Source organism: Lynx canadensis, chromosome A2, assembly GCF_007474595.2.
Source record: "Lynx canadensis isolate LIC74 chromosome A2, mLynCan4.pri.v2, whole genome shotgun sequence".
NCBI classification, from domain to species: Eukaryota; Metazoa; Chordata; class Mammalia; order Carnivora; family Felidae; genus Lynx; species Lynx canadensis.
Genome location: NC_044304.2, coordinates 93,287,300 through 93,313,169, shown reverse-complemented (window position 1 = coordinate 93,313,169; position 25,870 = coordinate 93,287,300). Strand labels below are relative to the sequence as shown.

Here is a 25,870-nt window from a genome sequence, read left to right as displayed (position 1 = left end):
TGTAACAGAATAAAATTTTTTTTTAAAATGAACACTCAGTGAATGTACTATTTTTCCTAATTTGTATCTTTAGCATTAGTTCTATTGTTTTTAATCATAAAAAATCATTTACCTACATAAAAGATATGGTTGGTGGTTAGTTTTGCTAATTATAAAAAACCTGTGAAGTATAGTCGATTGGGTTGCAGAGTCCTGACAGCAGATGTCTACGTTGCTCTCTGAGGAACAGGTTCAAGGTTTTACCAGTGTATTATGTTCAACTGAGTTCTACATAACTCATATAGAGAAGAGTGAATTTACTTTTTCTCCTGGAGAGCCTGAGGTTTATTTTTCCTGGACATATATCTGATATTATTCTGTTTCTTTACTTGTATAGACAGAATCTGTGTTTTTTTGTGTTTGTTGTTTCATGAATAACACCCAGTTACAGGAAAAGAAACTTCTTTTTGAATTTTTTTTTACTTTTGAGAGAAAGAGGATAGAGAAAGCATGCACATGAGTGGGGTGGGAGAAGGGAGAGAGAGAGAGAGAGAGAGAGAGAGAGAGAGAGAGAGAGAGAGAGAGAATCTCAAGCAGGTTCCATGTTCAGTGCGGAGCGCCACATGGGACTTGATTCCATGACCCTGGGATCATGACCTGAGCTGCATTCAAGAGTCACATACTTAACTGATGAGCCACCCAGGCACTACAGGAAAATGAAACTTCTTTAACAACAATCATAAATACTAGATATACTTGCATGGTAGATTCAGATAATACATTTTTTAATGGCTCATGATATCTTTTAGTGAGTAGTAAGGACTTGTACTTCATGGCCTTTTGTTATGCTATACATTCTGACAAATCAGATGCGATTGTTTTATTATGGTTAGTTCTACTGAACATAGAGAATGTGCTGAAGATTATTTTATTTATTGCTTTGAATCAAACTACAAAGAACTACACATATTTCAAACTCATGACTCATAACCAAAGAGATACATGAAGACCCTCAAGTGGTCATTTTATTAAACAAATACAAATTTGAAATGTTTATGGTAAAATACATCAGTATCGAACAAAAATGTTTGTAAACAGTAGTTCTACAACTGGGAAGACATCTTGGTTTTATTAATTTTGGTGACATCTTCCCAACCATGTCTAATCTTTAGTATCTTCTTCCTCAAGCATGGCAGGAATAGTATGGCTTTACAAATCAGGACAACAATTGGAAGGAAAACAGCGATCATAAAAGTTGGAGGTGTATACCATATAAATTGTTTTATATCTACCCATTTATTCCAGGCGAAAATCAATGCATGTATAGTGCCCAGCAGAAGGCAAACAATTCCTAGCTTGCTCTGCAAAAGAAAAAAAAAAAAGATTATGTTGGTGGGATTGGTTCAGTAAGAGTTTGTTTTTTCTGACCTTTTCTGGATATATTCTGCTGCTTGGCAATTCTTTCATTCACCTGTGTTTATTTCCCTATCATATTTGTCAATAATGTCCACTCACATCTTTCCATTCTTTTCACATATCCCTGCCTTACTTTGGGTAATGTCTTTGTCCCCAGGTTATTTAAGAGAATCCACAATCAATCTCCTCTCAGTCTCAGCCAATCAATAACACTGTCTTCCTTTTCTCCACATTTTTTTCATTTGTCTTATGACATTTATTTGATGGCGCTTTGTCTCTTGAGCATTTGCCTTCATTCTATCAAGAGACATCTACGATCAGGGACTCTTACTCATCACAGGCTCCCTGCAGAATCAACACAATGATTTGTGCATTTTGGGTGCTCAGTAAATATTAATGGGTTGACTGAAGATTAGTGCAAAAATCAATTTGGTATTAGTGATCTTTACCAATTATGAAAGCAACTAAAGTAAGTGACTCTGATTTTGGTGCATGGATACTAAAGTGAATAAATTTGGCCCATGTTAAAAATCAAACATCCTGATAAAGTAGAAAAACACCAACAATTATTTCCACTGTTTGAACAACACATAGAGACATGAAGATGTGAAGAAAATTTTCAACTTGCACTGAGATACCCGGCACTATCCAGAAAAAGTTGCTTAAAAACAGTTGTTCACCTACGTAATTTTATGGCATTCTGACAATAGCTTTTCCAGATAAGTTTTGACTTTGATTCATTTTACTGGAAATGGTCATTAGCCTGCCAGAATGAATCCAACTCACAATTATTCAGCAGTAAGCACTCTTAAGCCCCAATGAATACAATCAAATAGCTAAGTTTATATTTTCAAATATAAATCCCCAAGGTAAATCATGCAGTAACTAGTTCTTGAATTGTAAATGAAAAGTTTCTAGGTTATTAATTGAAAAATACATGTGATTGGTTGAAGATCAAGTTAACCAAGTATGTACTGTATTCTTATTATGGGTTAGGTATTGTGTACATAGTGGGAATGGGCTGGAATGTCAAGATGCAGTGTGTGAATTCCTAATTAAATCTGAGAAGCGATGCTCAGCATATGTGTGACAGGCAGAGCAAGTGTAAGAAGAAAGTTATTTAATGAGGAATGGAGAACTCTAATGCCTATAATGCTGAGCCTACAAAATCAGCAAATACTGTGCTTGGAAATGTGGTGCCATTTCTAAGCTCCACTGGAAAAATTCAGATGGAGACATATTTTCCAACCTCATCAGATGTCCTGATCAAGTGTCTGTAGAAGTATATGTATAGACCTGTAGAAGAGATAGTGGGGAATGTCTGACTTTGTGGCAATTTCCAAAAATGCCCACCCATAAAAGCTAAAGCAATATACTTTAAAAAATCTTGGCAATGCCTGTGACTAAATTAAATGTAGTCCTTTGACTCTGGTCAGACATGAATCCCCCCTGTGAATTCTGGCACATTGCTCTTCTTAGGGTGTAATCTACCACTAGCAGATTAACCTCAGTAAATCTGAGACAGTTTTGAATTCCAAGAATACAGCAACTTCCAGTGAGAGAGCTACATGAAATGGAAGTTGGAAAAAGCAGCCTTTAAAATTAGATATTAGAATATCTTTGGTAGATAAAACTCCGTATTTCAAGGAGAGATGCTTTTTTATGGATAGTACCAAGCTGTGTAACTTAAAAGGCATAAATAAAATCAGGGGACAGGCAAAAGAATATTTTCATTTTGGGGGAACTCAAAAACTGTGGATATTAAATTCCTAAAATATCACCTTTGTAGTTAGTAGGTGAATAGAAAATTGTCTAACAAGTTTCAAATGTTAGAATATTTTTCTTCGAGTCATGCCTTTTTATTTATGTCTAGAAAACACTTCTATTTAGAAGCAACAGGGAAAAATGATTGGAGAGCATGTTATTGATTGGAACAAGTGTGGGATTTTTGCTATTGGAAAACCATCTGTTACTTTTTTATGGTGTAAAGTCAATATACTTGATGATATTATAAGCACAAAAAGATTTGCCTCTCTGAGGGGCCAGAGTTCTTTTATATATAATTTACCTGGATATAGTGAAATTCTCTCCATGTCAGAGAGTCGCTCACAGATGGAATAGATGTCACAGCTAACAGAGCCAGTATTGCGAGTGCCACAATTCCCAGAGACACATAAATTTCCATTCTCCATACATCATGCTCAATCCAGGCGTCTTCTTTATTTTGTTGGACCTACCAGAGGGTAAAAAGAGGAAAGGCATGCAAACAACATTGGTTTCTGGCAGATAAGCCTCCTTCTTTCTACATTCTGTCTATGACGGGAGGGTTTACTAACTTGGAGCCTCCACAAATCTGTGACTTTTTTTTGCATTCCTCTAAGCAAAGTGACATAGGAGACATCAGTCTCTTTCCTTGAATGCAACATTTACATAATCTGTTTTATTAATTTATGTAATAGTTATTTGATGCTTAGAATTGTAATGTGCATGCTTGTGTGGTGAAGAACAATTAGAGTTACAAAGTAATCTCATGAGGGTGGCAGAAGGTTGCTGTGTGGCCCTGTCCATGAACAAAACACGTATTTATGTTGTTCAAATTGTAGTTTACTATTTTCAACTGAAAAAAAAAAATCCTCAGCGTAAAACTATTTATAACAAGCCCCAATGAAGAGTTACACTAAAACATTTAAAAATGCAGATTACATTCCCAGCACAGCATTTCAAGACAGGTTTGGGGTATTGATATTAAAATAAGATAGAGTTAATCTGTAGATGACTTAGACTTTTTAGTTTAGTGATATTATCAATATTGTCACCTACCTGTTGATATGCCCAGTTTAGCAACTTGTATCTGTAGGATCGCCTCATTGGATAGGATAAACTATAGATCGCATGCAGTACAGCAAAAAAGAAACTGAGAAGCCCAAATTGTTTTCTTGTTAACATCCATCTATCCAACCAATGTGGAAATTTCTTATATTTGGTTCCATTATGAAGCTGTACAACTGCTGCTATCACACCTGGCAAATAAACCAGTGCCAAGAGGGTGATGGAAACCATTGGCAAGACTTTGTTGATGACCAGGATTGGAATTTTATAAAAATAATGTTGATGGGAGGTTACAAAAGGGTGAATTATTTCCCTCAGAAGAGTGTAAAGAAAAGTCAGAGATGATACGATAGCAGCAATTTTAATTGGCAAGCGCCACTTTGGAAAGAGATCCTGTTTGTGTTGAAGCTCCGCGGGGCAATCAAATTCATCACAATGGGTTGTTTGGTGCATGTGCAAAGGCACAGGTCTTTTTAGCATGCTGGTCTCGCCTGAGTCCTTATTCTACAATGGAAAGAAAATAAACATTTAAAAATTAAACAAAATAATGGGATTTCTCTTCAACTAATTACTTATTTTGCTCATTGTGCTTATTAGTAAAAAAGGACATTCAGAACCTTGCTTTTGGATACTGGTTAGCTGAAGATGTCATAGTCCTATGTAGCAATGATCAAAGGTAGACTTAGCTATGTTAGGATTCTCCATTATAAATTTTTTAAAAATGTTTATTTATTTATTTTTTGAAAGAGAGAGAGAGAGAGAGAGAGAGAGAGCGAGCGCATAAGTGGGGAAGGGCAGAGAGGGGGAGAGAGAATCCCAAGCAGGCTCTGCACTGCCAGCATAGAACCCAACACGGGGCTCGATCTCACGAACTGTGAGGTCATGACCTAAGCCGAAACCAAGAGCTGGATTCTTAACCTACTGAGCCACCCACATGCCTCTAGGATTCTCCATTAGTTTCTGTTACTCATTTTTCTGTAAGACAGAAGGATACATGCTTTAAGACCGAAGATATCTCCATTAAAGCTAACACCATTGTATTTCTATGTTGAAGGCACCAAAGAATAGAATAATGTAAGTGGGAAACTAAAATTGAAACACTTAAAAAAAAATTCAGAAATCCTTGGTAAAAATAATACTTGTAGGTTACATAGATAGTTGTATTTGTTTTATAATATTTTTATTGGTTACTGGGCAACTCTCCACAAAGAATTAAAGAGTGAATTCTTCATTAAGTCAAGTACAAAGGATCAAGAAGAATATAGTCATTACAATTATGAAAATATCTAATTTCCATCATGGTATACTTTGATTTTATATTTCTAAAATATCTCATTTGTGTAATTAGTGATTGTCAACTACTCTATCAGAAGGTGCAAAGTTTATATAAGTAGTTAAATCTCATAGGGATGATCTATTTCCTAAGAAAGTTATACTTCTTTACCCAGTTGCATTTCTAAGCAGTCAACAACTCAAAAGAAGAATGCTTTGAATATTTGGTCATTTCCCCAACTGACTAATACACCAGCAAGGTAAAACAAAACAAAACAAAACAAAACAAAACAAAACAAAACAAAACAAAACAACACAACACTTCTAAATAAGAACTTAGAATGTTTCATATTGTATTGCTTTAATTAATAAATTTACTTTTTCACCCAGTATGTTCTCATTTCTTAGAGCTCTATATGTAGAACCATAAAATTTTAGTGCTCAAAATATTAGTCATGATCTTGTTCATTTCCTCATTTTATGCAGAATAACCTTAATTCACATAGTTCTCTATCATTTTTAGTGTTTAAAAGTAGCCTCTTGCCATTTGACTTTTACTTTCAGTGATAAATCACTGTTACATCCAATGCTTTTTCCAGGTGCTCCATTTAGAAGGGAGTTGAGCATGATACAGCTTCTGTCATCTCTGCATGTTAAAACAATCTAAGTACAGTCGACTGAGATCAATTTTCTGGTTAATGATGAAGATTTATAGAACAGCAGGTAAGATGGTTAACTTGAAAAATGAAGATGATTTTATTTTATGCACACTTATTTTATAGAATGTGTGCTAGTACTATCTTATTATTCCCGTTAAAATAATTAACAAAAATAATATAAATAAGTAACACTAATATAATTATTATATATACTATTTTTCCTATTAAAATAATTAAGGTAAAATAATTTCTGTAACAACTGCAGGCAATACCATTTAGAAAGGTGAAAAGGGTTTGGAACAAAAAACTTCCAACACTTTTTCAGTCGAGTAATGTAAGGTGGCACAAAAGTGGGACAAATGATTCTTATTCCAAAATGGAATTTATTTGTTTAAATGGTGAATCATCAATTAACTTGATGATCTCTTGGTAAGCTGCCATAATACCTATGGAAAAAAAAATGCATGCTCACAAAATTACTGTTATATGGGCACTGGTGACTCTTTCTACAAATTTAGACCCACAGTATGTTAGAAGGAATTGGAAGGGCCTTGGAGATGAACTAGTCCAACTCTCTCATTTTATTGAAAAACCAAGACCCAGGATTTTCAGTGACTTATTTGAGGTTATTCAACTAAATCCATGACAAGTCAATCAAGGTAGACTTTCTCTTACATACCACACTATACCTTCACCCATCACAATATCAGTGACAGGAATCAGAGTCAAGATATCAGGAAGCTAGGGTGAAAATCACTTTTACAACCCTAGGAGATGGAGGACAGCATTAAAATCATGTTTCTAGATTTTAATTAATTATTATTATTATATTACCAAATAATCATCTTCTTCTAGATTTCTCCTAGGTTTCATTGTCCAAGGTTCTTGGTTTGTAATGTCTTGTCTGTTCTCCATTAATTCTGTAAAATAGAATTGCTTCAGCCACCTATGAAAACACAATTATCTTCTTTGAGTCTAATGTTGGATAGATAGGGCAATATGAAAAATTTACTCACATTAGGACGAGAGTGGCCTAGAAAGTATAATTAAAATACAGATAGTGACTGATTTACTATTTAACCTCACATAATCTGTAAGAATCTCAAACTAGTGCCCTTGTGTCAACAGTAACTGCTTTTCTTTGTTGACTATTGGTGCAATGAGTGACAAACATGTCTATAGGGAATTCAATGAGTCAGATGTCACCTTTTATTTTAGAAGAAGTTGACTCCTGGTGCTCATTTAGAGGAAAGCCAACTCTGCTCAAAGGTAAATAGAATTAGGAATGCTTTTTTTTTTTTTTTTTTTTTGAGGCACAATGCTATCAGTAGAGGTTGGAATTGGCTGATGTAAGATTATCCTTTAGGAAGTTGGGTTGAATAGACTTTTGGGGTTGATACTGGAATCTGAAACAATTAAATGACTTTATAGGGACAATGTATTCTGAGGTTCAGACAGTAAACAGAACAGACGCTTTTGGAAAGGTGGACCCTGATAGTGGCATAAAGGACCAAAAGCTGTATGTTCAGAGTGTCATTTTCTCATTGGAGTAACAGGTTAGTTTTTGTAGGTAAGACATGAACTGTTAGTATATTTCCACAGGGGTTGTTGAATCGTGTTCAATCATTGACATGCTAATTCTCCAAACTTCCTGCCTGACAAAAGAAATCTCTTTCTTAACACCCTTCACAGGTCCTCCTCAGGCTTGGGGTGGCATTATTATTTTTTTTTTTTTAAGGAAGAGAAACATTACAATATTATTCACTGTTTTTTTATTAGTTCTAAATTTATTTCTGAGGACTACCTCACCAATTTGCACTTCAATGAGAAAAACAGATTAGATATACCACAACTTGACTGACAGAAACATTCCAAGTGTTCCTGAATTTTAGACCACTTATAATACTTTATTAAGTGCAAAGTTGTTTCCAGGAGTAGCTTAAAATACTTTAAACATTCTCCAACTTTTATTTATTAAAAAAAATTTCTTTTAATGTTTTTATTTATTTTTGAAGGAGAGAGAGACAGAGCATGAGCGGGGGAGGAGCAGGAAGAGAGGGAGACATAGAATTTGAAGCAGACTCCAGGCTCTAAGCTGTCAGCACAGAGCCTGATGTGGGGCTCAAACTCACGAACTGTGAGATCATGACCTGAGCCTAAGTCAGATGCTTAACCGACTGAGCCACCCAGGTGCCCGCATTCTCCAACTTTTAAAGGTTTGCTTTTCTCAAAAAATAAAGAGGAGCCATCTTTATATAATGCCAACCATTTGCCTTTGTTGAAGTGCTCTGAGAACATTTTCCATATATTATCTATCTTGAAAATTTGCAGTGTTCATGCTGAGGATATTTGTTTTGTTCTGCCCACATTTTCTCCATTTGGAGAAATGGCCCTCCTTCGGCATATGACTCAGTCTTGGCTAATCACAGTTCTCTGTTTCCTTGATGGCACTGATTGGCTTACAGATGGCATACAACCGTAGTTGAATTATTAGAGTCCCTCTCTGATATTTATATATGGAAGTGGAAGATAAAGAGATGTCCTTAACATGTTTTTAAGTTGGGATGATTGAAGCCTTCTATGCTTTCTTCTACATGCCATAAGGAGGAAGATATCTTCAACAGAACAGGAGAAAGCCAACACACGAAAGTACAAGCAAGAAATGGGGAAAGACACAGAAGAGTCCTGGTGATATATTTTAAGTATTTAGAGTTCCGGAGACCAGATAATGAATTTTTCAGTCACACAAGCCAATACATTTCCTTTTTTGCTTTAGTTTCAATAGGGTATCTATCGCTGGCATTTTAAAGACTCCTGAGTAAAGCATATGCCAATCATCAGATATTTTTGGAACTCAACTTTATAATAGACAATGAGGAAAAAGAAATGAGACTTTATGTCTGTTCTGGAGGAGCTCACAGTTTATTTCCTTAATAAATATTATTCCAAATCATTTAGTGATTTAACCAACATTATAGAGTACTCTGGGAGGTGGGTGTGTGTCTACAAATAAGAATAGAAGTTTTATCTACTGTAATCGAACAAAATATAATGCACTACGTTTAGATGTTTTAACTCTGAGTTGTAGGATGGCAAAGATGTTAACACACAAATCTACACTTATTCAATATAAACTCATTAATTCTATTGTGAACAATAATATTAGGCAGTGGGAATGTGAAGTTAAATGAGATGGAGCCTCTGCTCTCAAAACCTCAAAGTCTAGGGGAGAGGGCAGAAATTTCAACAACTAACCGCATGGTAATGCAATGAATTCTAAAGGAAGGCAGTTTTATAGACAGATTGTGGCACGGAAAGGGTGAGAGCTCTCTTGCAGACCTGGTCCTGGGGCGTCAAGCAAGTTGGCAGCATTTGCTGAGTGAGGGCCACTTCATACAGAATCTGGGTGAAAAGGCAAAGTGGCCTTGGAGAAGTATCCACCCATTCATCGCACTGTAGGAAGACCATACTGAAGAGCAAGGCCAAGGAAAAGTCCAGGGCAGTGAGGGAGCCTGTTGGCTCTGTGGTCCACAGTTAGATTTGTGCCAGAAACCAAGAAAATAAAATACCAGTCAAATCAAATATGTTGGTTTCCATCAGACATTAACCAAATGTATAATTTAAATTCTACAGTAAAATCTTTTCATGAAAGAAAAAAAACCCCAGGAAACTACATAGTGTTCAGATGTTTGGAACTCCAGATTTGACCCAAAGTTCTCTAACTTTCATCCCATTTAAAAAGCAAAACATATTTTTGATGCGACTGTTCTGTTTTGCTGTACCAGGATGGCTGCTGACCTGATGTTCCTGCTAAATATTGACACAGCCCAACTGACTCATGTTTTTGTCAAAGAGTTTAGAGTATGAAGAAACTGGATGACTAGAATACAATATGAATTGCTTTGCACTTCCAAACCTTCTAAACTTTCAAGCATATACTTGTTTCACCACATTTAACTATGTAAAGAGAAGATGTTTTTTTCACTGGGCTGGTTTTTTTTCTTTCTTTCTTTTCTTTTTTTTTTTTTTTTTAACGCATTGCTTAATATCTGTGTTAAATAAATCTTAGTCAATGTCAGGATATTGTGGGATTTTTTTTTTTTTAATACAGGGAAAGAAATTTAGAAGTGTTTGTAAATGTTTATGTCTATAAACCCCTTCTGGTGGGTTTGACCCATGACATATATGAAGCCTTGATCCACTATTTGGAGAGAACTTGGATCTCAAACCAGATCCTGAAAGAGTAGGACTAATGTTCCCAGAACTTAAAATGAAAACTTCCTGTTACTAGGAAACCTGAAGTCAAGTCACACGATTTTAAGCACTATGTACCATTCATCAATGCTATGCAAACCCGCCGCGATTTTGCCAAGCTGGAAAACTTGCCATCAGAACCCAACCGAAGGACAAACTTAATAACCCATCATACTCCCCAAGCCCCTAGCGAAAAGACTTCCTTGTGAGTCCCTGGCTCCCAGCCCCTGGACCGGCCACAACGGAGCAGTGTGCTCCGGGGAGAGCTAGGCAGGAGGGCAGCGCGTCCTGGAGCCGCGCATAAGGGGAGAATTGAGCTACACTCGCCCCGGAGCGCCTCCGCCCCAGGGCTGGGAGGCTTGCAACCCGCTACAGGCTTCCCGAGACTGGGAGCCCGCGCCCGCCCTCCCAGGGGCACCCGGAGACGGGGAGCAAGCGGCGAGCTGGGACGATTCTAGGGACTCACCCGCTTCTAGGCGCAACCGTCCGGACGGTAAGTTGCGGCGCAACTGCTGCGGGGAAGTGCCAGCCCCACGCGGCGTCCAAGCCCTGGGAGTCCAAAGCCTGCACTCTGGCTGCAGACCCCGCCTCCGTGTCAGTGGCCCGTCCAGCGCCACCTGCAGGTGCCTAGAATCCGCGCGGCTCCTTGGAGTGGCGTTCCTCGGAGGTCCCAGAGACCCAATCAAGGGTATCCCCACATTGCAACCTGGCTGCTCCCAATTTTCTTTCAAATGGCCCTGTCTCCTGCCTCAGGTCTGCTCCTCGGCCTCCCACTTTGGTTAATCTAAGTAACGAACACTGGTGTAATTCTTTGGAGCAGTGGTGCTCAAACTTTAATGCGTATCACCTGCAGGCCTTGCTAACACACTGATTGGGGCCTCCCTCAGGGTTTCCTGATCCGCAAGTCTGGGATGGGACCCGAGTTTCCGAATTTCTAACAAGTTCCCAGGTGATGCTGGAGCACTCTCAGATCACACTATGACATGGACTGCTTTAGAGCTTAGCTAGTCCATTTAAAACTTCGCAGTCTTGCACGCTAAACTGCACAAACTCTGTCATAAGCCCTTCAACTCCATGCTAACTCCTCTTCCTCGCCTCTGATATATTAAAGCCAACTTCCCATACCTAACCCAATCAGGTACTCCAAACTGAAATTAAAGCTACTGTCACTATTTAAAAGTGTTGGGGTGCTTTTAAAAAATGAGGGTTATGGAGAAAGAGAATGTGTGCGGGGGATTTAACTCTGAGTTGGAACCAGCCTCAGGGTTAGCGTGTCTGAAACCTGAATTGCAACATTTGGGGAGTTAGTGCACAACATCCCCAGAGCTAACCTGATTAGAAAAACAAAGGAAGATAAACTCTCAACTGCAATTTCATGATTGTAATCAACTAAGGGCTGTGCCTGTTTTAATATGTATTTTTTTTGTACTCATTGACTTTCCACCGGGTAATATTAAAGCCCTTTGAAGATTAAATTACCATGGACTGACGCCTTGTGGTAGAAATAGAATCTTACACTTTATTTCTAGTGAAACTAGAAAATAATCACTTAAAAAAGTTTTGGAAAAAAAAAACTCTCTGTATTTATTGCACAAACCACCAAGAATTAAGAATGAGTCTAAGCATTGTTGAATTTTTCAAATGATCTTGGGTTTTAAGTGATTGAGCAAAGCAATATTGCTTTCATTTTTTAAGCTTTGGTAGAACAAAGGTCATTCTCTTTTTAATAATATATTTTGCACATGAAGAGAATAAGGAAGTTATTATTATATTAATATAAGTTGGCTAATTATAGAAAATTCCAACTAAAACTGTTTTTCTTCTTCTAATTAAAACCTGTAAAATCAAGCCCAAATGTTTTGTTTTATACTTAAACTAAAATTTTTAAAATTAAATTAAGCTTAATTTAATTTAGTTTAAATTCAAGTTAGCTAACATATAGTGTAGTATTGGTTTCAGGAGTAGAATTTAGTGATTCATCACTTACATATAACACCCAGCGCTCATCCCAACAAGTGCCTCTCTTAATGCCCATCACCCATCTAGCCCATCTGCCCCACCCACCTCCTCTCCAGCAACCCTATATTTCAAAGTGAAAAGATTGAAAATATGAGGTTGTTTACAAATTAGTTTGTAGATATTATAAAGGCAACACAATGTTGGATTAAAAAACCATGGTATTAAAGAACTTCTGAGTCATCAGGGGTTAATATTACAAATGAAATTTCTGCAATTTTTGCATACAAATGACCTGTGATTTGGGCATGAGATAAAGAAAAAGTGTTTTGTTTTTGTTTTGTTTTTTTGAGAAACACAAAGCCAAAGCATGTAAAATGTTCTGAGTCAACCTCTATATAGCCCAAACTTTTTAAAACCAGTATGCTTTGTGGAAAACAGTGTTACCGGTTTGAATTTTGAAAATTTTGAAAATCAGACTATCGGTTTTGGCATGACACATAAGCACTAGAGAATTTTAAAATAGGAATTCAACTGTGAGCTACAATCGAGTATGGATCATTCAGAATATTTTGTGATGAACTTAAACTATAGCAAGAGAGTATACTAACAAAACAGTTCTTCAGTGTTATTTGAACTAAACTAGTGATTTCACACGAACATGTCATGGGGAAAGTAACAATAATTTAGTATCTATGAATACTTCTTTCTGACCAATAAGCAACTTAATCTTAGAACTTGGTGGGATGACTGCCATTTAAGAAGAATGGAGTATGATGGTGTAAAAGATAAAATAAAAATGATCGCACCATTGAAAATAATCACAAGAGCAATACGCAGTAAATTGTAAGTTGATGATAAGAACTTTATTTAGTTTATCTCCTTGGGAAATCAAACTAACTCCTAAGGGCACAGTAACTCAAATTATGATCAACATATTTCCAAGTCTACTTACTAAGAATGGTCAGATATAGCTTAAGACAAGGAAAAAATTACCTGAAATTCATGAAGAAATATTTTGTCAAAATGATAATTTTAATGCACACATGGTAAAGGTCTACTGGCCTAATTTTCTAATTCTGCTACCCTTCTATGATAAATTCTCTTCACTCTCTCAAGATTTCCTGTTAATGATCAAAGTACTGTGTGTGATTAGTTTGTCCCCAAGTCTGTATGTGAAGGTGGTTGGGAGTAGACAGAAGTTCTACTGTTGGGCTTGGGATTAAAAAATTTTTCCACGTAATCTAACCCCAACCCAATTTTTTGTTCTTTTACCAACACTGTTAAGATTCAACATCTGTTCTGGGTAGATTTTAAGAATAGCTGGTTTATTTTGGTGCTCACAGATCTATCTCTGCCCAAATACTGCTTAATGATGCTCAGAATTCCATGACAAAATATATTCTATTCTCTTTGGATCTTTTTTAAAAAAATTATTTTGAGAGAGAGAGAGAGAGAGAGAGAGAGAGAGAGAGAGAGAATCCCAAGCAGGCTTCACACCATCGTGTAGAGCCTGAGAATCTGACACAGGGCTCAATCCCACCAACCAAGAGATTATGACCTGAGCTGACATCAAGAGTCAGATGCTTAGCCGACTGAGCCACCCAGGCACCCCTATTGTCTTTGTATCTGTTGTAATTCATCAAAGGGCTAAAGTCCCTGGAAATGGTACCATATTAAGCCTCACCAGTTATTTACATCCTACTATAAATAAATATTTCAGTCTTTTTTTGAAAATATGTTCTAGTATAGGGAGTGAAATGTCAGTAACTTAAAGATTTACACTGGGGAGCTGTAAAAGGGTTGTATCTTAGAAGAAAAAGAAGCACTAGGACCAAGGGGATAGATTTCACAATTTCCATAATGTTACTTAAACTAGGCAATTTCTCCTTTCACCACATGTGTATATCAGACGTTATATGATAGTGAAATACACTCTTGCTTAAACCATTCCATCTTGGTCCTCCTTGTTATAGTAGCTAAGCCTATATCCTAGCTTGTTTGATATAGCACTTTTTAGAGTCTGTCTATATTAAATATTTTTATATGTGTTTCTGTTATCCGCATTAAAATGTGAACTTTAAGCAAGTAGAGACCTTGCCAACTTTAATCCTTGTATCTCTTGTAACATAGGGATTGATGGAATAGACTCATTGTAAATGTTTGTGGAAGGTGATTTTAGTCCTTGGTCTCAGAAAAGTTGTATTGGGCACATAAATATGGAGCCTATGAATGTCTAGACATCATTTAGAGAAAAACTGTGGCACATATCCATTGTTACTTATTTCTTTCAAACAGGACACACTCTTACCCACCTTCCTTAGTCTGTATCCTTCTTGATTTCTACAACAGGAACATGTAGGTCCAGAGTTGTCGTTGTCACAGAAATTACAGCCTTACCTGTTTTGGGTTGCAGGAAATGGGGAGCTGGAGAATGTTGGATAGGGGGAGCTGGTTCAATAGATAGTTCAAGAAGGCTGATTGGTAGAGTTAGACCTAAAGTCTCTTGTAATGGACTCTGGCTTATAAAAAGTCCTTGGCATAAAGAACCATGCCTACTGATTCCTGGATTTGAGCTTTCAGAAGAAAGGACACTATCAGTTCTGAAATTCCTACTCTTTCCCAGGACTGTGTTTGGTTCTCTCAGTATCCCCACTGTATTGCTATAATCCTCTGTTTACAGGTGAACTGAAGCTTGGAAAGTTCAAGTAACTCAATCAAAGTTGTATAGTTTTTAGAGGTCAAGCTGGGACTTCAGTCAAAGTCCGCTTGATGCCAGTTCTCTTGTTTAACACTACCTCTATAACCACAAATACGCAGCCAAAGTTTCCTCAGGCTGTACTTGGTTGGGGTGGGGGGAGGGTGGATTCAAGAGAGTAACAGTTAACAGAAACCATCCAATAATCCATTCAGTTTCCCCTCGGTATCCGTTAGAGTGTTGGCTAAGCTACTCTGACAAAGAAGACCAAATAGGGCGTTTAAACAAGTGGTTTCACTGTCCTGTAATAGTCCTGCAGCGGGTATTCCATGTTGGTGAGGTTGTTCTGCTCCACGACGTCATTTAGGCACACCATACTGACCCCTTCCATCTGGCAGCTCTGCTGTCTCCTAGGGCACTGTTCTTGGCATCATGGCTGAAGCATGGCGTAGGCAGATCCATGGTCTAGCTGGCAGGAAAAGGAGAGAGTACAAGTCTAAAGCAATTATCGAGGCAGAAATTGAACTTTCTCTCACATTCTATTGCTGATAATTTAGTCATGTGTCAAGGTAGGCAGAGAAATGTAGTCTCTGGCCCAGTGGCCAGCTTTTAAGGTCTGTTAGTGTGTAAATGGGTAGCAAATTTTGGCAAACAGCTAGAAGTCTCTGCCACATTCTCCATTCACCTCCAACTCTGATCCTTGTGTTCATACCAAGCTTGGGAACTTTGATTTCTTCCTTCATTGGGTTTAATGTCTTCCTCATTCTGAAGCCTGTTTGAAAGTTCAGGGTAAACTTGTTACGCACAGCTTAGTCTTACACTGGAGGGTGTTAGTACCAAAGCAAGCCCTTATATGTCTTGACCATGAGCATCCTTGTGTGGAGGATCTCTTACACGGTCTTCCTGCTGGCTTGCCAGGTACGGCTGGACGTGGCGAATACTCAGTGGGAACACTGCTTGGTTCCACTATGAAGCTCCTTGCTACCATAGAATTAATTTTTCCTTTTAATTAAAAAAATTGCCAGATGCCATAACTGAAAAGCAATACTAGGGGTACCAAGAAGGCAAATCTATATGACGTGTTATTTATATTCCTGAGAGAGGAGTATTTATGCAAAGTGACCCAGAGCCCCTTCTTAGCAGCTTTTCCAGTTTCAGCACCTTGGGTTTCTAAAGTCTTCCTAAGGACCCGAAACATATTTTTTTCTTAGCACAGAAAATACCAAAGCCCTAATGCATATTACTTTGTTAATAAATACTCATTAAGTGCAGTGTGTGTGTGTGTGTGTGTGTGTCTATCATTATGCTGAATTCTATAAGTCAACTTCAACAGTCATTTAAAAGACTCTTGCAAAGAAATTGCAGTTTGAAGATAAATGTCTATAATGAAAGCATAAGCCAACAAAAAGAAGGTGAAAGAACTGGCATGTTTTGTTGCTGCTGTCTTTTGTTTTTATTTTTTGTCAGCTTCACTGAGATATAATTGACATGTAACGTGGTTAGTTAACAAATTCATGACCTCACATTGTTAACAATTTTCTTTTTGTGGTGAGGACTTTTAAGCACTCTTCTCTTAGCAATTTTCAAATATACAATGCAGTATTGTTAAGTATAGTCACCATGCTATACATTCCATCACCAGGACTTACTCACCTTATAACTGGAAGTTTGTATTTTCACCACTTTCGCCCATTCCACACCTCCCCACCTCTGCCCTGGCTTCTGGAATCCACCAGTCTGTTCTCTCCACATGTAAGCGATATCTTTCTTTGTGTTTATCTTTCTCTTCCTTATTTCACTTAGCATAATGTGCTCAAGTTTCATATATGTTGTCACAAATGGCAGAATTTTCTTCTTTTTTATGTCTGAACAATATTCCAGTGTGTGTGTATGTGTTTGCATTTGAGTATATATAATATATCAAATGCATAATATAATATATCAAATGCATCTCTTCAAGAGATCTCTTCAATATGGTGATTTTATTTCCTTCATATATATATATACACACACACACACATATATATGTATATAAATGTGTGTGTGTGTGTGTGTGTATATATATATATATATATATATGTATATATCCAGAAGTGGGCTTGCTGGATGATATGGTAGTTCTATTTTTAATTTGTTTAGGAACTTGCCATACTGTTTTTTTTTCTTTTTCTTTTTTATAGCGGCTGTACTGGTTAAAATTCCCACCAACAGTGTATAAATATCCTTGAGCTGGCATTTTTTCTTACTTCAAGTTAAACCTCTTTGTCAGTTTCATTACGAAGTAATTTTTGGGAAAGCCATCCAGAAGACCATTTGAAATGTGGATTTATATCTAGCATAGATAGTGACAAATCTTACCTTATTATGTTCAGATTTTAGCCTATGATTGTATATATGTGCTTATATTTATAAGTATATTAGGGATGTATACATAGATAGGGTATATGATAACAAAATTGAAGAGACCTTTGTTGTAAGGAAAGGGGAACATGGAAAATTTCAGTAGGAGAACCAGAAGACTCAGAGACTTCTGCACTTTCCTTACTTTGTACTCTGTGTTCTCTGCTAAACTGTCAACTGTTCAGAGGCAGGGGCCATTTCTTTTCATTTGATTTCTCAGGCTTAGTAAAGAACATAGTATATCGCAAAGAGCTGATAAATTGCTTCTTCTTGGGGAGAATTTAAGGAGCAAGTGGTCGACAGTGTGAAGTGCTATGAAAAGGTCAAATAAGGTAAGAAGTAAAAAAGACTGTTGGATTCAACCTTTGAGATGACTCAGTTAACTGTATGCAAACATTGAGGGAGGAAGCCATACTGAGTGCAGCAATGGAGAAGTGGGGAACAGACCCTGATAGGTTGGATACAAAAGGAAGGAGAGCTGGAGCAGCAGCTAGAGAACATTCTTTCAAGGTTGAGAGAGATTAGATTCTTCTTATAGGCTGAGAAGAAGAGAGCTGCATGTAGAGAGAGATTGAAGATCTATGAAAAAAAAGAGATTAGTTGATGGAATTAGGTACTGGAGAAAAGCGAACAGAGAGGAGAAGCAGAACATGGCAGAAAAATTATCTTTGGGCAGAAGCAGGGGCCCCCTTTTTCTCAGAGATTAGGAGAAAGAAGAGAAATGTGTGGGGAGGGGTGAAGGACAGTGAGTGAGCCTTGGTCTGATGGGAGTCGAGACCAGCTGAACAGGATGGAGGGTACGACTCTGAAACTGCAAAAATTGATGAGGCGCCTGGGTGGCTTAGCCAGTTAAGCGTCCAACTCTTGACTTCGGCTCAGGTCGTGATCTCACAGTTCATGGGATCAAGCCCCGTGTGGGGCTCTGCACTGACAGTGCTGAGCCTACTTGGAATTCTCTGTCTCCTCTCTCTCTCTCTGTCCCTCCCCTGCTCACATGCTTTCTGTCTAAATAAATAAATTAAAAAAAAAAACCTGCAAAAATTGATGAGTTGTTCTTTGTCTTCAGAATGTATGCCCTTTGAGTAAAATGGGGTGATAAGATATATGAGTAACTGAGTTCACTAGTGAAAAAATTGCAGAAGCACTTAGAACCAAGAACTGGGTAATAAAATACAGACAGAGGTGCCTAAAATTCATGGAAGTGATGGAGCAATGATTTGGCATTTATTTTGTTATGGAAAATATAGTGGAGAAGTGGATGTTTTTTGAACTTGGCCTCTGAAGAGTGAAAGTTTTTTCATGGGGAAAAAGAAAGATTTTGTTTTCTCTCCAAAACCAGAAGTGGCATATATCGATTGAAGTTTACTCTTGTCTAGCAACATGTTTATGTCTAGAAATTAGCTTTATAAACTTGGTAGGGTTCTTCCCCCAAAGCACTGCTTCCTTGGGTTAACCAGAGGTTTTCTAAGTGTATTGGTTTTGATTCCTTAGGACTTCCTGAAGATTTCTTGTTCCTCAGTGAGCTTGTTAAAGTGTTAGCTTTTTTCATATCTCTATCCCTGAGCAGAGAGCATGACTCATAGTAACTGCAGCTCAAAAAAAAAAAAAAAAAAAAAAAAAAAAAAAAAAAAAAAAAATTGTGTTGAATTCTCCCACTCAGCCCTTGCTGTCAGCCTGTCTTTAGTTCTGCTTTTGTATTCAAGTTAGCCTCCCCCAACGCCCTCATTTTTGTCTACACACCTCTATTATAGCTCTTTCCTGATCATGTTCTAGTTCATCATGCAACATGCTTATCTCTCCTGATAAGGGCAGCTACAGTATCCTTAAGAACATCATGAACTTCACAGGTAGAGTGGTCAGTTGGGATAATTCAACACAAAACACAGAAATAGGTTGGTGGACAATTAAAGCGAACTTTATGCACTGTTTCCGTCTGAGGCGGGATAGGGTTCTTACCAAGGAAACCATATTCATCTTCTCAGTGTGGAAAGGGGGCCTTTGGAAAGTCCAGACTTCACAGCTTCTGCAGAGTTGATTCAGTGGTGGGCTGCTGTGCTGTGTGGCCACACGGTGGCGCCAGAGCCCTTTGTGGTGAATATGAAGAGCCCAGGGCATCTGCCTCTGCTGCTTTCTGCGTACATTGTTTCACCAGATTTTTTCAAACTTACTGTAAAGAGAGAAGGATGGCATTTTTTTGTGATTGTGTTGGTATTATGATAGCTGCGCATATTCCAAGGTCTAAAGAATTTCCATGAGGCTTAGCCCCTGGATGGCTCAGTCAGTTAAGCGACCGACTTAGGGTCAGCTCATAATCTCATGGTATCTGAGTTCGAGCCCCGTGCCCCGCTCTGGGCTGACAGCTCAAAGCCTGGAGACTGCTTCAGATTCTGTGTCTCCCTCTCTCTCTGTCCCTCCCTGGCTCTCTCTCTCTCTCTCTCTCTCTCAAGAATACATAGAGATTACAAATTTTTTTTAAGAATTTCCATGAGGCTTATAGTAGGCATCAGATTTGGTATGTTCACTCCTGTGTGTGTCTGAACATCATCTATGTTTGCTTATGTGTATACACATATATATGCGTATCGTTACATACTATCCTTTACTATCTACTATCTACTATCTACTATTTACTATCTAATATTCACTGATTTTATTGGTACCAAATTCTTACCATTTCAAGCATTTCCATAAGTTATTATTTTTTATTGAGGTATAATTGGCCTATAAAATTATGCTACGTTCAGGTGTACAACATAATGTTTCGATATTTGGATATATTGAAAAATGATCAGCATAGTCAGTGTAGTTAACATCTGTCACCATACATAGTTACAAAAAATGTTTTTTCTTGTGATGAGAACTTTTAAAATCTATTAACAACTTTCGAGTATGCAATGCAGCATTATTAACTATAGTAACCACACTGCACACTACATCCTGTGGCTTATGTATTTTATAACTGGAAATTTGTACCTTTTGTCCCTCTTCACCTGTTCTCCATCCCTTCCTCCCACCTGTGGCAACCACCAATCTGTTGCCTATGTCTATGAGCTCAGTTTTTTATTTTTTTTTCAGATTCCACATATAAGTGAGCTTATACAGTATTTGTCTTTTTCTGTCTAACTTACTTCACTTAGCATAATGCCGTCAAGATCTATTCATGTTGTTGTAAATGGCAGGATTTCATTCCTTTTCTTTTTCTTTCTTTTCTCTTCTTTTTTTTTTGTTTTCTTCTTTTTTTTCAATATATGAAATTTATTGTCAAATTGGTTTCCATACAACACCCAGTGCTCATCCCAAAAGGTGCCCTCCTCAATACCCACCACCCACCCTTCCTTCCCTCCCACCCCCCATCAACCCTCAGTTTGTTCTCAGTTCTTGAGAGTCTCTTATGCTTTGGCTCTCTCCCACTCTAACCTCTTTTTTTTTTTTCTTCCCCTCCTTCATGGGTTTCTGTTAAGTTTCTCAGGATCCACCTAAGAGTGAAAACATATGGTATCTGTCTTTCTGTCTCTTCTTTTTTTTTTTTACATTTTATTTACTTTTGATAGAGAGAGACAGAGTACAAGTGGGGGAGGGGCAGAGAGAGAGGGAGACATAGAATCCGAAGCAGGCTCCAGGCTCTGAGCTGTCAGCACAGAGCCCAATGTGGGCCCGAACTCACAAACCGTGAGATCATGACCTGAGCCGAAGTCAGACGTTCAACCCACTGAGCCACCCAGGTGCCCCACTTTTTTTTTTTTAAACAAGCTCTGGCTAGTTTTATTAAAGAAAAATTTTGCATGATTTACTTTTCACCAGTCAGTTATGACATGCTTCTAATGAGATATCAGAATCATATGGATCAGTGATAGCTGGAGTGCACACTCTGTAGTATTTCCCACGTGCTGTGCCCGATTCAGTGTTATTGCCCCTGTAGTGATGGACACTAGTTTTGGCCAACATGGCATAGTATTCTATTTCAAATTTCCTCAAGGATGGGCAGTAGTTGGCAAGGATGACCAGTTTCACTTTGCCATGTCTGATCATTTTCAGAGTCTGCTTGAATCCCAGCATGTGCTTTCCACTTTTTGTAATGAGTGGCTGCCTAGAGTTGATCAACTCCAGTGACTTTTTTGTCTTCCTAGCGGCCACCATCTTCCTGCCTTAGGTGCGGGATGGACCCAACCAAGAGCAGCTGCCAAGATGGCTAGAGCAAGAAAGGAATAAGTTCCCACCAAGATTTCATTCCTTTTTATGGCTGAATAATTTTCCATTGTGCGCGAGTGTGCACACACACATGCATGTGCGCACATACATTCCACACTCTAGTTATTGCGTCATCCTTCAACAGACACTTAGGTTGTTTCCATGTCTTGACTATTGTAAATAATGCTGCAATAAGTAGGGGGGGGGTGTATATCTTTTTGAATGAGTATTTTTGTTTTCTTCAAACGCACACCCAGAGGTGAAATTACTGCATCCTATGGTACTTCTTTTTTTAAAGTTTTGAGGATCCTCCCTATTGTTTTCCACAGTGGCTGCACCAATTTACATTCCCACCAACAGTGCACAAGGGTTCCTTTTTCCTCCACATCTTTACCAGCACTTGCTATTTCTTGACTTTTTGGTGATAGCCATTCTAACAGCTAAGAGGTGATAGGAGTTATTTTATTTAATGTGCATAAAACTTTGAAAACAGGTACTTTTTTCATTTTATAAATCAGGAAATTGATGCTTAGAGAGGATAATGTGCTCAAGCGCACAAAGCTTTTCTTTGCAACAACAATGTAATGCATCTGATAGTTCCCCTTAACTTTCATAACATCTTAGTGAGTCTAAAATGTATGCATAGAAAAATTGGAGCAGTTTATAGTCAATTGATTAAAAAGGGAACAAAGTCTTGGTGACCAAAGTGTTTTTCTCTGGTTCCTAACCTGTTGAATATTAGCTTCTGTGAGTATGGGGATCTTGTCCTTGGTCAAAGTAGACACATCACACCCAAACTTCTGCTACAGCTGAAGCACAACGATGATCTATGCAGGTTACTGTAGGAGGGAAGAAATCACCCCATTCCCCAAGCAGCTTTCACAGCCCCACTTTAACCTCAGGCATTACTTAAAAGATTTGTTTAAGAAACATGAACAGCAGCTGTGAGCTGAGACATTGCTAAACTGACATATGTACAAACTCATAATATGGCTATTTTAATTTTAATTTGTGTTTCTCTAATTACCTGCAAGTTCTGCAAGTTCAAGTATATCTTCATAGATCACAGGTTATTTCTTCACTGATTTTGTTAGAGCATCTTTTGCCCACATAACAATTTGTTTCTATACAGTCAAGTAAATCTACCTTCTTAAAAAAATCTTACTTATAGTTATTTTCCTAAATTTTCAATCCCTTATTATATATTTAAGTCTTTAATGTGTCTTAAGGTTATTTTTATATGTTGTGGTAAGTAAGGGTATGATTTTATTTTCTTTCAGACAAGTGGTGGTTTGTGCCAAGCTATGCTTTCCCTACAGAATATCACCTTTTTCATAATTAAGTTACTATGTATAGCAGGACCTGTTTGGGTTTAGCTTTTTTGTGTGTTTTACTAACTATTCACCCTTCACCATGTGATCCTTTTATTCTGGTCACTGTGGCCAAGGACTTCATACCAGGTGTTTAATAATTGCTTCATTACTTTATTGTATATACTGGAATGTGGCGATCAGAGGTAGAGTGAAGGAAAAACCATCTTTCTAAGACCCAGATTCATGGTCTATATGAGAAAATAATTTACCCTATTTCATGAGGTAGTTTTCAGGATTAAATGAGAAAATGAATGTGAACTGTGTGGTGCATAGAAAGTATTCAATGAATGTTACCATTATTACTGGAGAATAATGGAGGGCAGTGTTGAATGAAGGCAGGGAATTGGCAGTAGGAGGAAGGAAAGGGCAGTGTAAAGCAAGAAAGATCAGATACATGAGGGAATGAAGGGCAGAGGAAGGGCGGCCCTCAGTTGCATTTGGAGGCTGAAGAAGCTGTTAAGTTCCTCAGTCCTGATTACAACCTGCCCCAAAGTTGTAGACGTTCTGGCAGGAGACTTAGAGATTATCTAATTTAACCACGTTGCATGAAAGAAAAATGAATTCTGGGACTTACTCAAGGTCAGTCTGTGAGAGCTCCCAGCCTGGAATCCAGGACTCCTGACTCTGCTTCTTGTGTTGTTTTACCACTGCTCACATCACTTGATGTTAATTGGGATATTTGCAAGCATGAGATTGAGGTAGATTTTTGTCTGTATTATATGAGCTCACTTCAGAGCCTTGAGTTGCTGAAATATAATGCCATATGGAATTGAGGGAGGGCAAGGTATTATAACTTTAAATCAAAAGGACAACTTACGTGGAGGCTTTGTTCTCCTTGGCATAGTATCCTCAAGTTCATGGTGCATTCAATACATCTCTTCCTACAAAGGCTACATGTAATGTGATTGTTCCCTATTATGAGAGAATTATGGCTTCTTTTGTGTGTGACCTCTTCAAGATGCTTTCTATTATCTTTACTTATGATATAACCTTATAGAGACTTATTTCTCAGTAGGATCCCAAATATGAATAGCAGTAACTTGATTTTATGGGCTAATATATTTTTGATAGAGTTATGCTTTCTGAGTATTCCTTAGAGAAAAATCTTACTTATGTAGGTATATTAGCATCTATCTTTTATATACATGGCTACTGGACAAAGGCAAGTGGGGAGTTGTTTTTTGAATGGTTTCTGAAGTTTTAGAGACTGTTAAAATGGAAGGACCATTTCCTTTAAAATTTCATTGCAAAATTTTATTTGTGGGCCCGGACAGAGTCACTGTACCCTTTTATAGGTCATTTTTATATGTTGCTAATGAGATTTTTCATTTCACTATTCCAGTAAGTATCTTTTAGAAACAATTATGCCTTTCTTCCCACTCTCAGATATATACATCAATATGGGTGAAGACAAAAGTTGGAACTGTGATAACATTATGTTTTTTGTGGTTGCCGCTGACAAAAGTACGTATTTATTGAATGAAATGTGGAAGTGGTAGAACAGAAAGAAGGAAGTAAGAATGAGTGGTACTTTCATGAAGCAAGTGGAGTTATTCTTCTGTTGAGAATTTGGTGGTGCCTTTCTAGAGAAAGACAATATTTTCACATGTGAGTAGGACTACACCAGATATGGCTGCTTTTTAGCCATATAATCATTACTCAGTTTCCTGGACTCTCAAAGCAATATATTATTAAAGGAGGCATGGTCTAAAGGGAAACAGTGGTGAGTGCAGAAAACAGAAATGGAGTGGTTGCTTTTTGATGAAGAGCTTTGGGCATGTGACCGTTTTTGTGGGTTCCAGGGATTTTGCTGACATGGGGTCCAGAGATTTGAAAGTGTGTGAATGATTGAAACCAAGAGACAGGGTGTAAAAAAGGAAATACTAGCTTCCTTGGTAAGTCAGAGATGGTGTTTAAATGGAACTGAGTCTGTTGATTCAGTTTTTGTGGTTTAACCTATTGAAACAGCTGTTTTCATCAGTGGCGCCATTAAAAAACCCTGTAAGAGGTTGACAGTTTTTGCCTCTTCAAACAATGCTACAATAAACATCTTTGTACTGATATTCTTACCCACTGGCACTTTATTTCTATGTGGTAGCTATCCATGCAGGAGATTTCTGAGTCTGAGGCTACATGAATTTTAAGTGTATCTGGTAATGGCAGATTGTTTCTTAAAAACACTCTTATAATGACTCACATTTCTGCTAGCAGTGCCTTCTCCTGGCAATGCCATCAAAGTAGGCTTCACTAAAGAAATGGCTAATCTGGTATATGTACAAACTCATAATATGGCTACTTTAATGTGTTTTTCTTGGGGCGCCTGGGTGGCTCAGTCGGTTAAGCGTCCAACTTCATCTCAGGTCATGATCCCATGGTTCGTGGGTTTGACCCCCACATTAGGCTCTGTGCTGACAGCTCAGAGCTTGGAGCCAGCTTCTGATTCTGTGTCTCCCTCTCTGTCTGCCCCTCTCCTGCTCATGCTCTGTCTCTCTGTCTCTCTCCATCTCTCAAAAATAAATAAATGTTAAAAAAAAATTAATTTGCTTTTCTCTAATTGCCTGCAAGTTCAAACATATATTCATAGATCACATGTTATTTCTTCACTGATTTTGTTATAGTGTCTTTTGCCCACATAACAATTTGTTTTTGTAAAGTCAAATAAATCTTACCTTCTTTAAGAAACCTTACTTACAGTTATTTTTCCTAAAAATTTAAATCCCTTATTGTATATTTAAGTCTTTAAGGTGTCTTAAGGTTATTTTTATATGTTGTGGTTAGGTAGGGGTATGATTTTATTTTCTTTCAGACGAGTGGTGGTTTGTGCCAAGCTATGTTTTCCCTATAGA

The 25,870-nt window shown here is 37.7% G+C and overlaps 2 protein-coding genes across 2 annotated transcripts; both read right to left on the bottom strand.

The window, feature by feature from the left end:
- Nucleotides 1-799: 799 nt before the first annotated feature.
- Nucleotides 800-10,987, bottom strand: STEAP1 (STEAP family member 1). The gene is made up of 5 exons (XM_030294662.1): nt 10,876-10,987; nt 6,990-7,101; nt 4,216-4,728; nt 3,464-3,628; nt 800-1,340 (listed from the first exon to the last, which is right to left on the bottom strand). The coding sequence occupies exons 2-5, from the start codon at nt 7,068-7,070 to the stop codon at nt 1,083-1,085; spliced, it is 1,017 nt and encodes a 338-aa protein (XP_030150522.1). The 5' UTR covers nt 7,071-7,101; nt 10,876-10,987; the 3' UTR covers nt 800-1,082.
- Nucleotides 10,988-21,264: 10,277 nt separating this feature from the next.
- On the bottom strand, nt 21,265-21,600 carry LOC115500332 (60S ribosomal protein L30-like). Its single transcript, XM_032592521.1, has one exon. It carries the CDS (start codon nt 21,598-21,600, stop codon nt 21,265-21,267), a length of 336 nt encoding a protein of 111 aa, XP_032448412.1.
- Between the last annotated feature and the right edge of the window lie 4,270 nt (nt 21,601-25,870).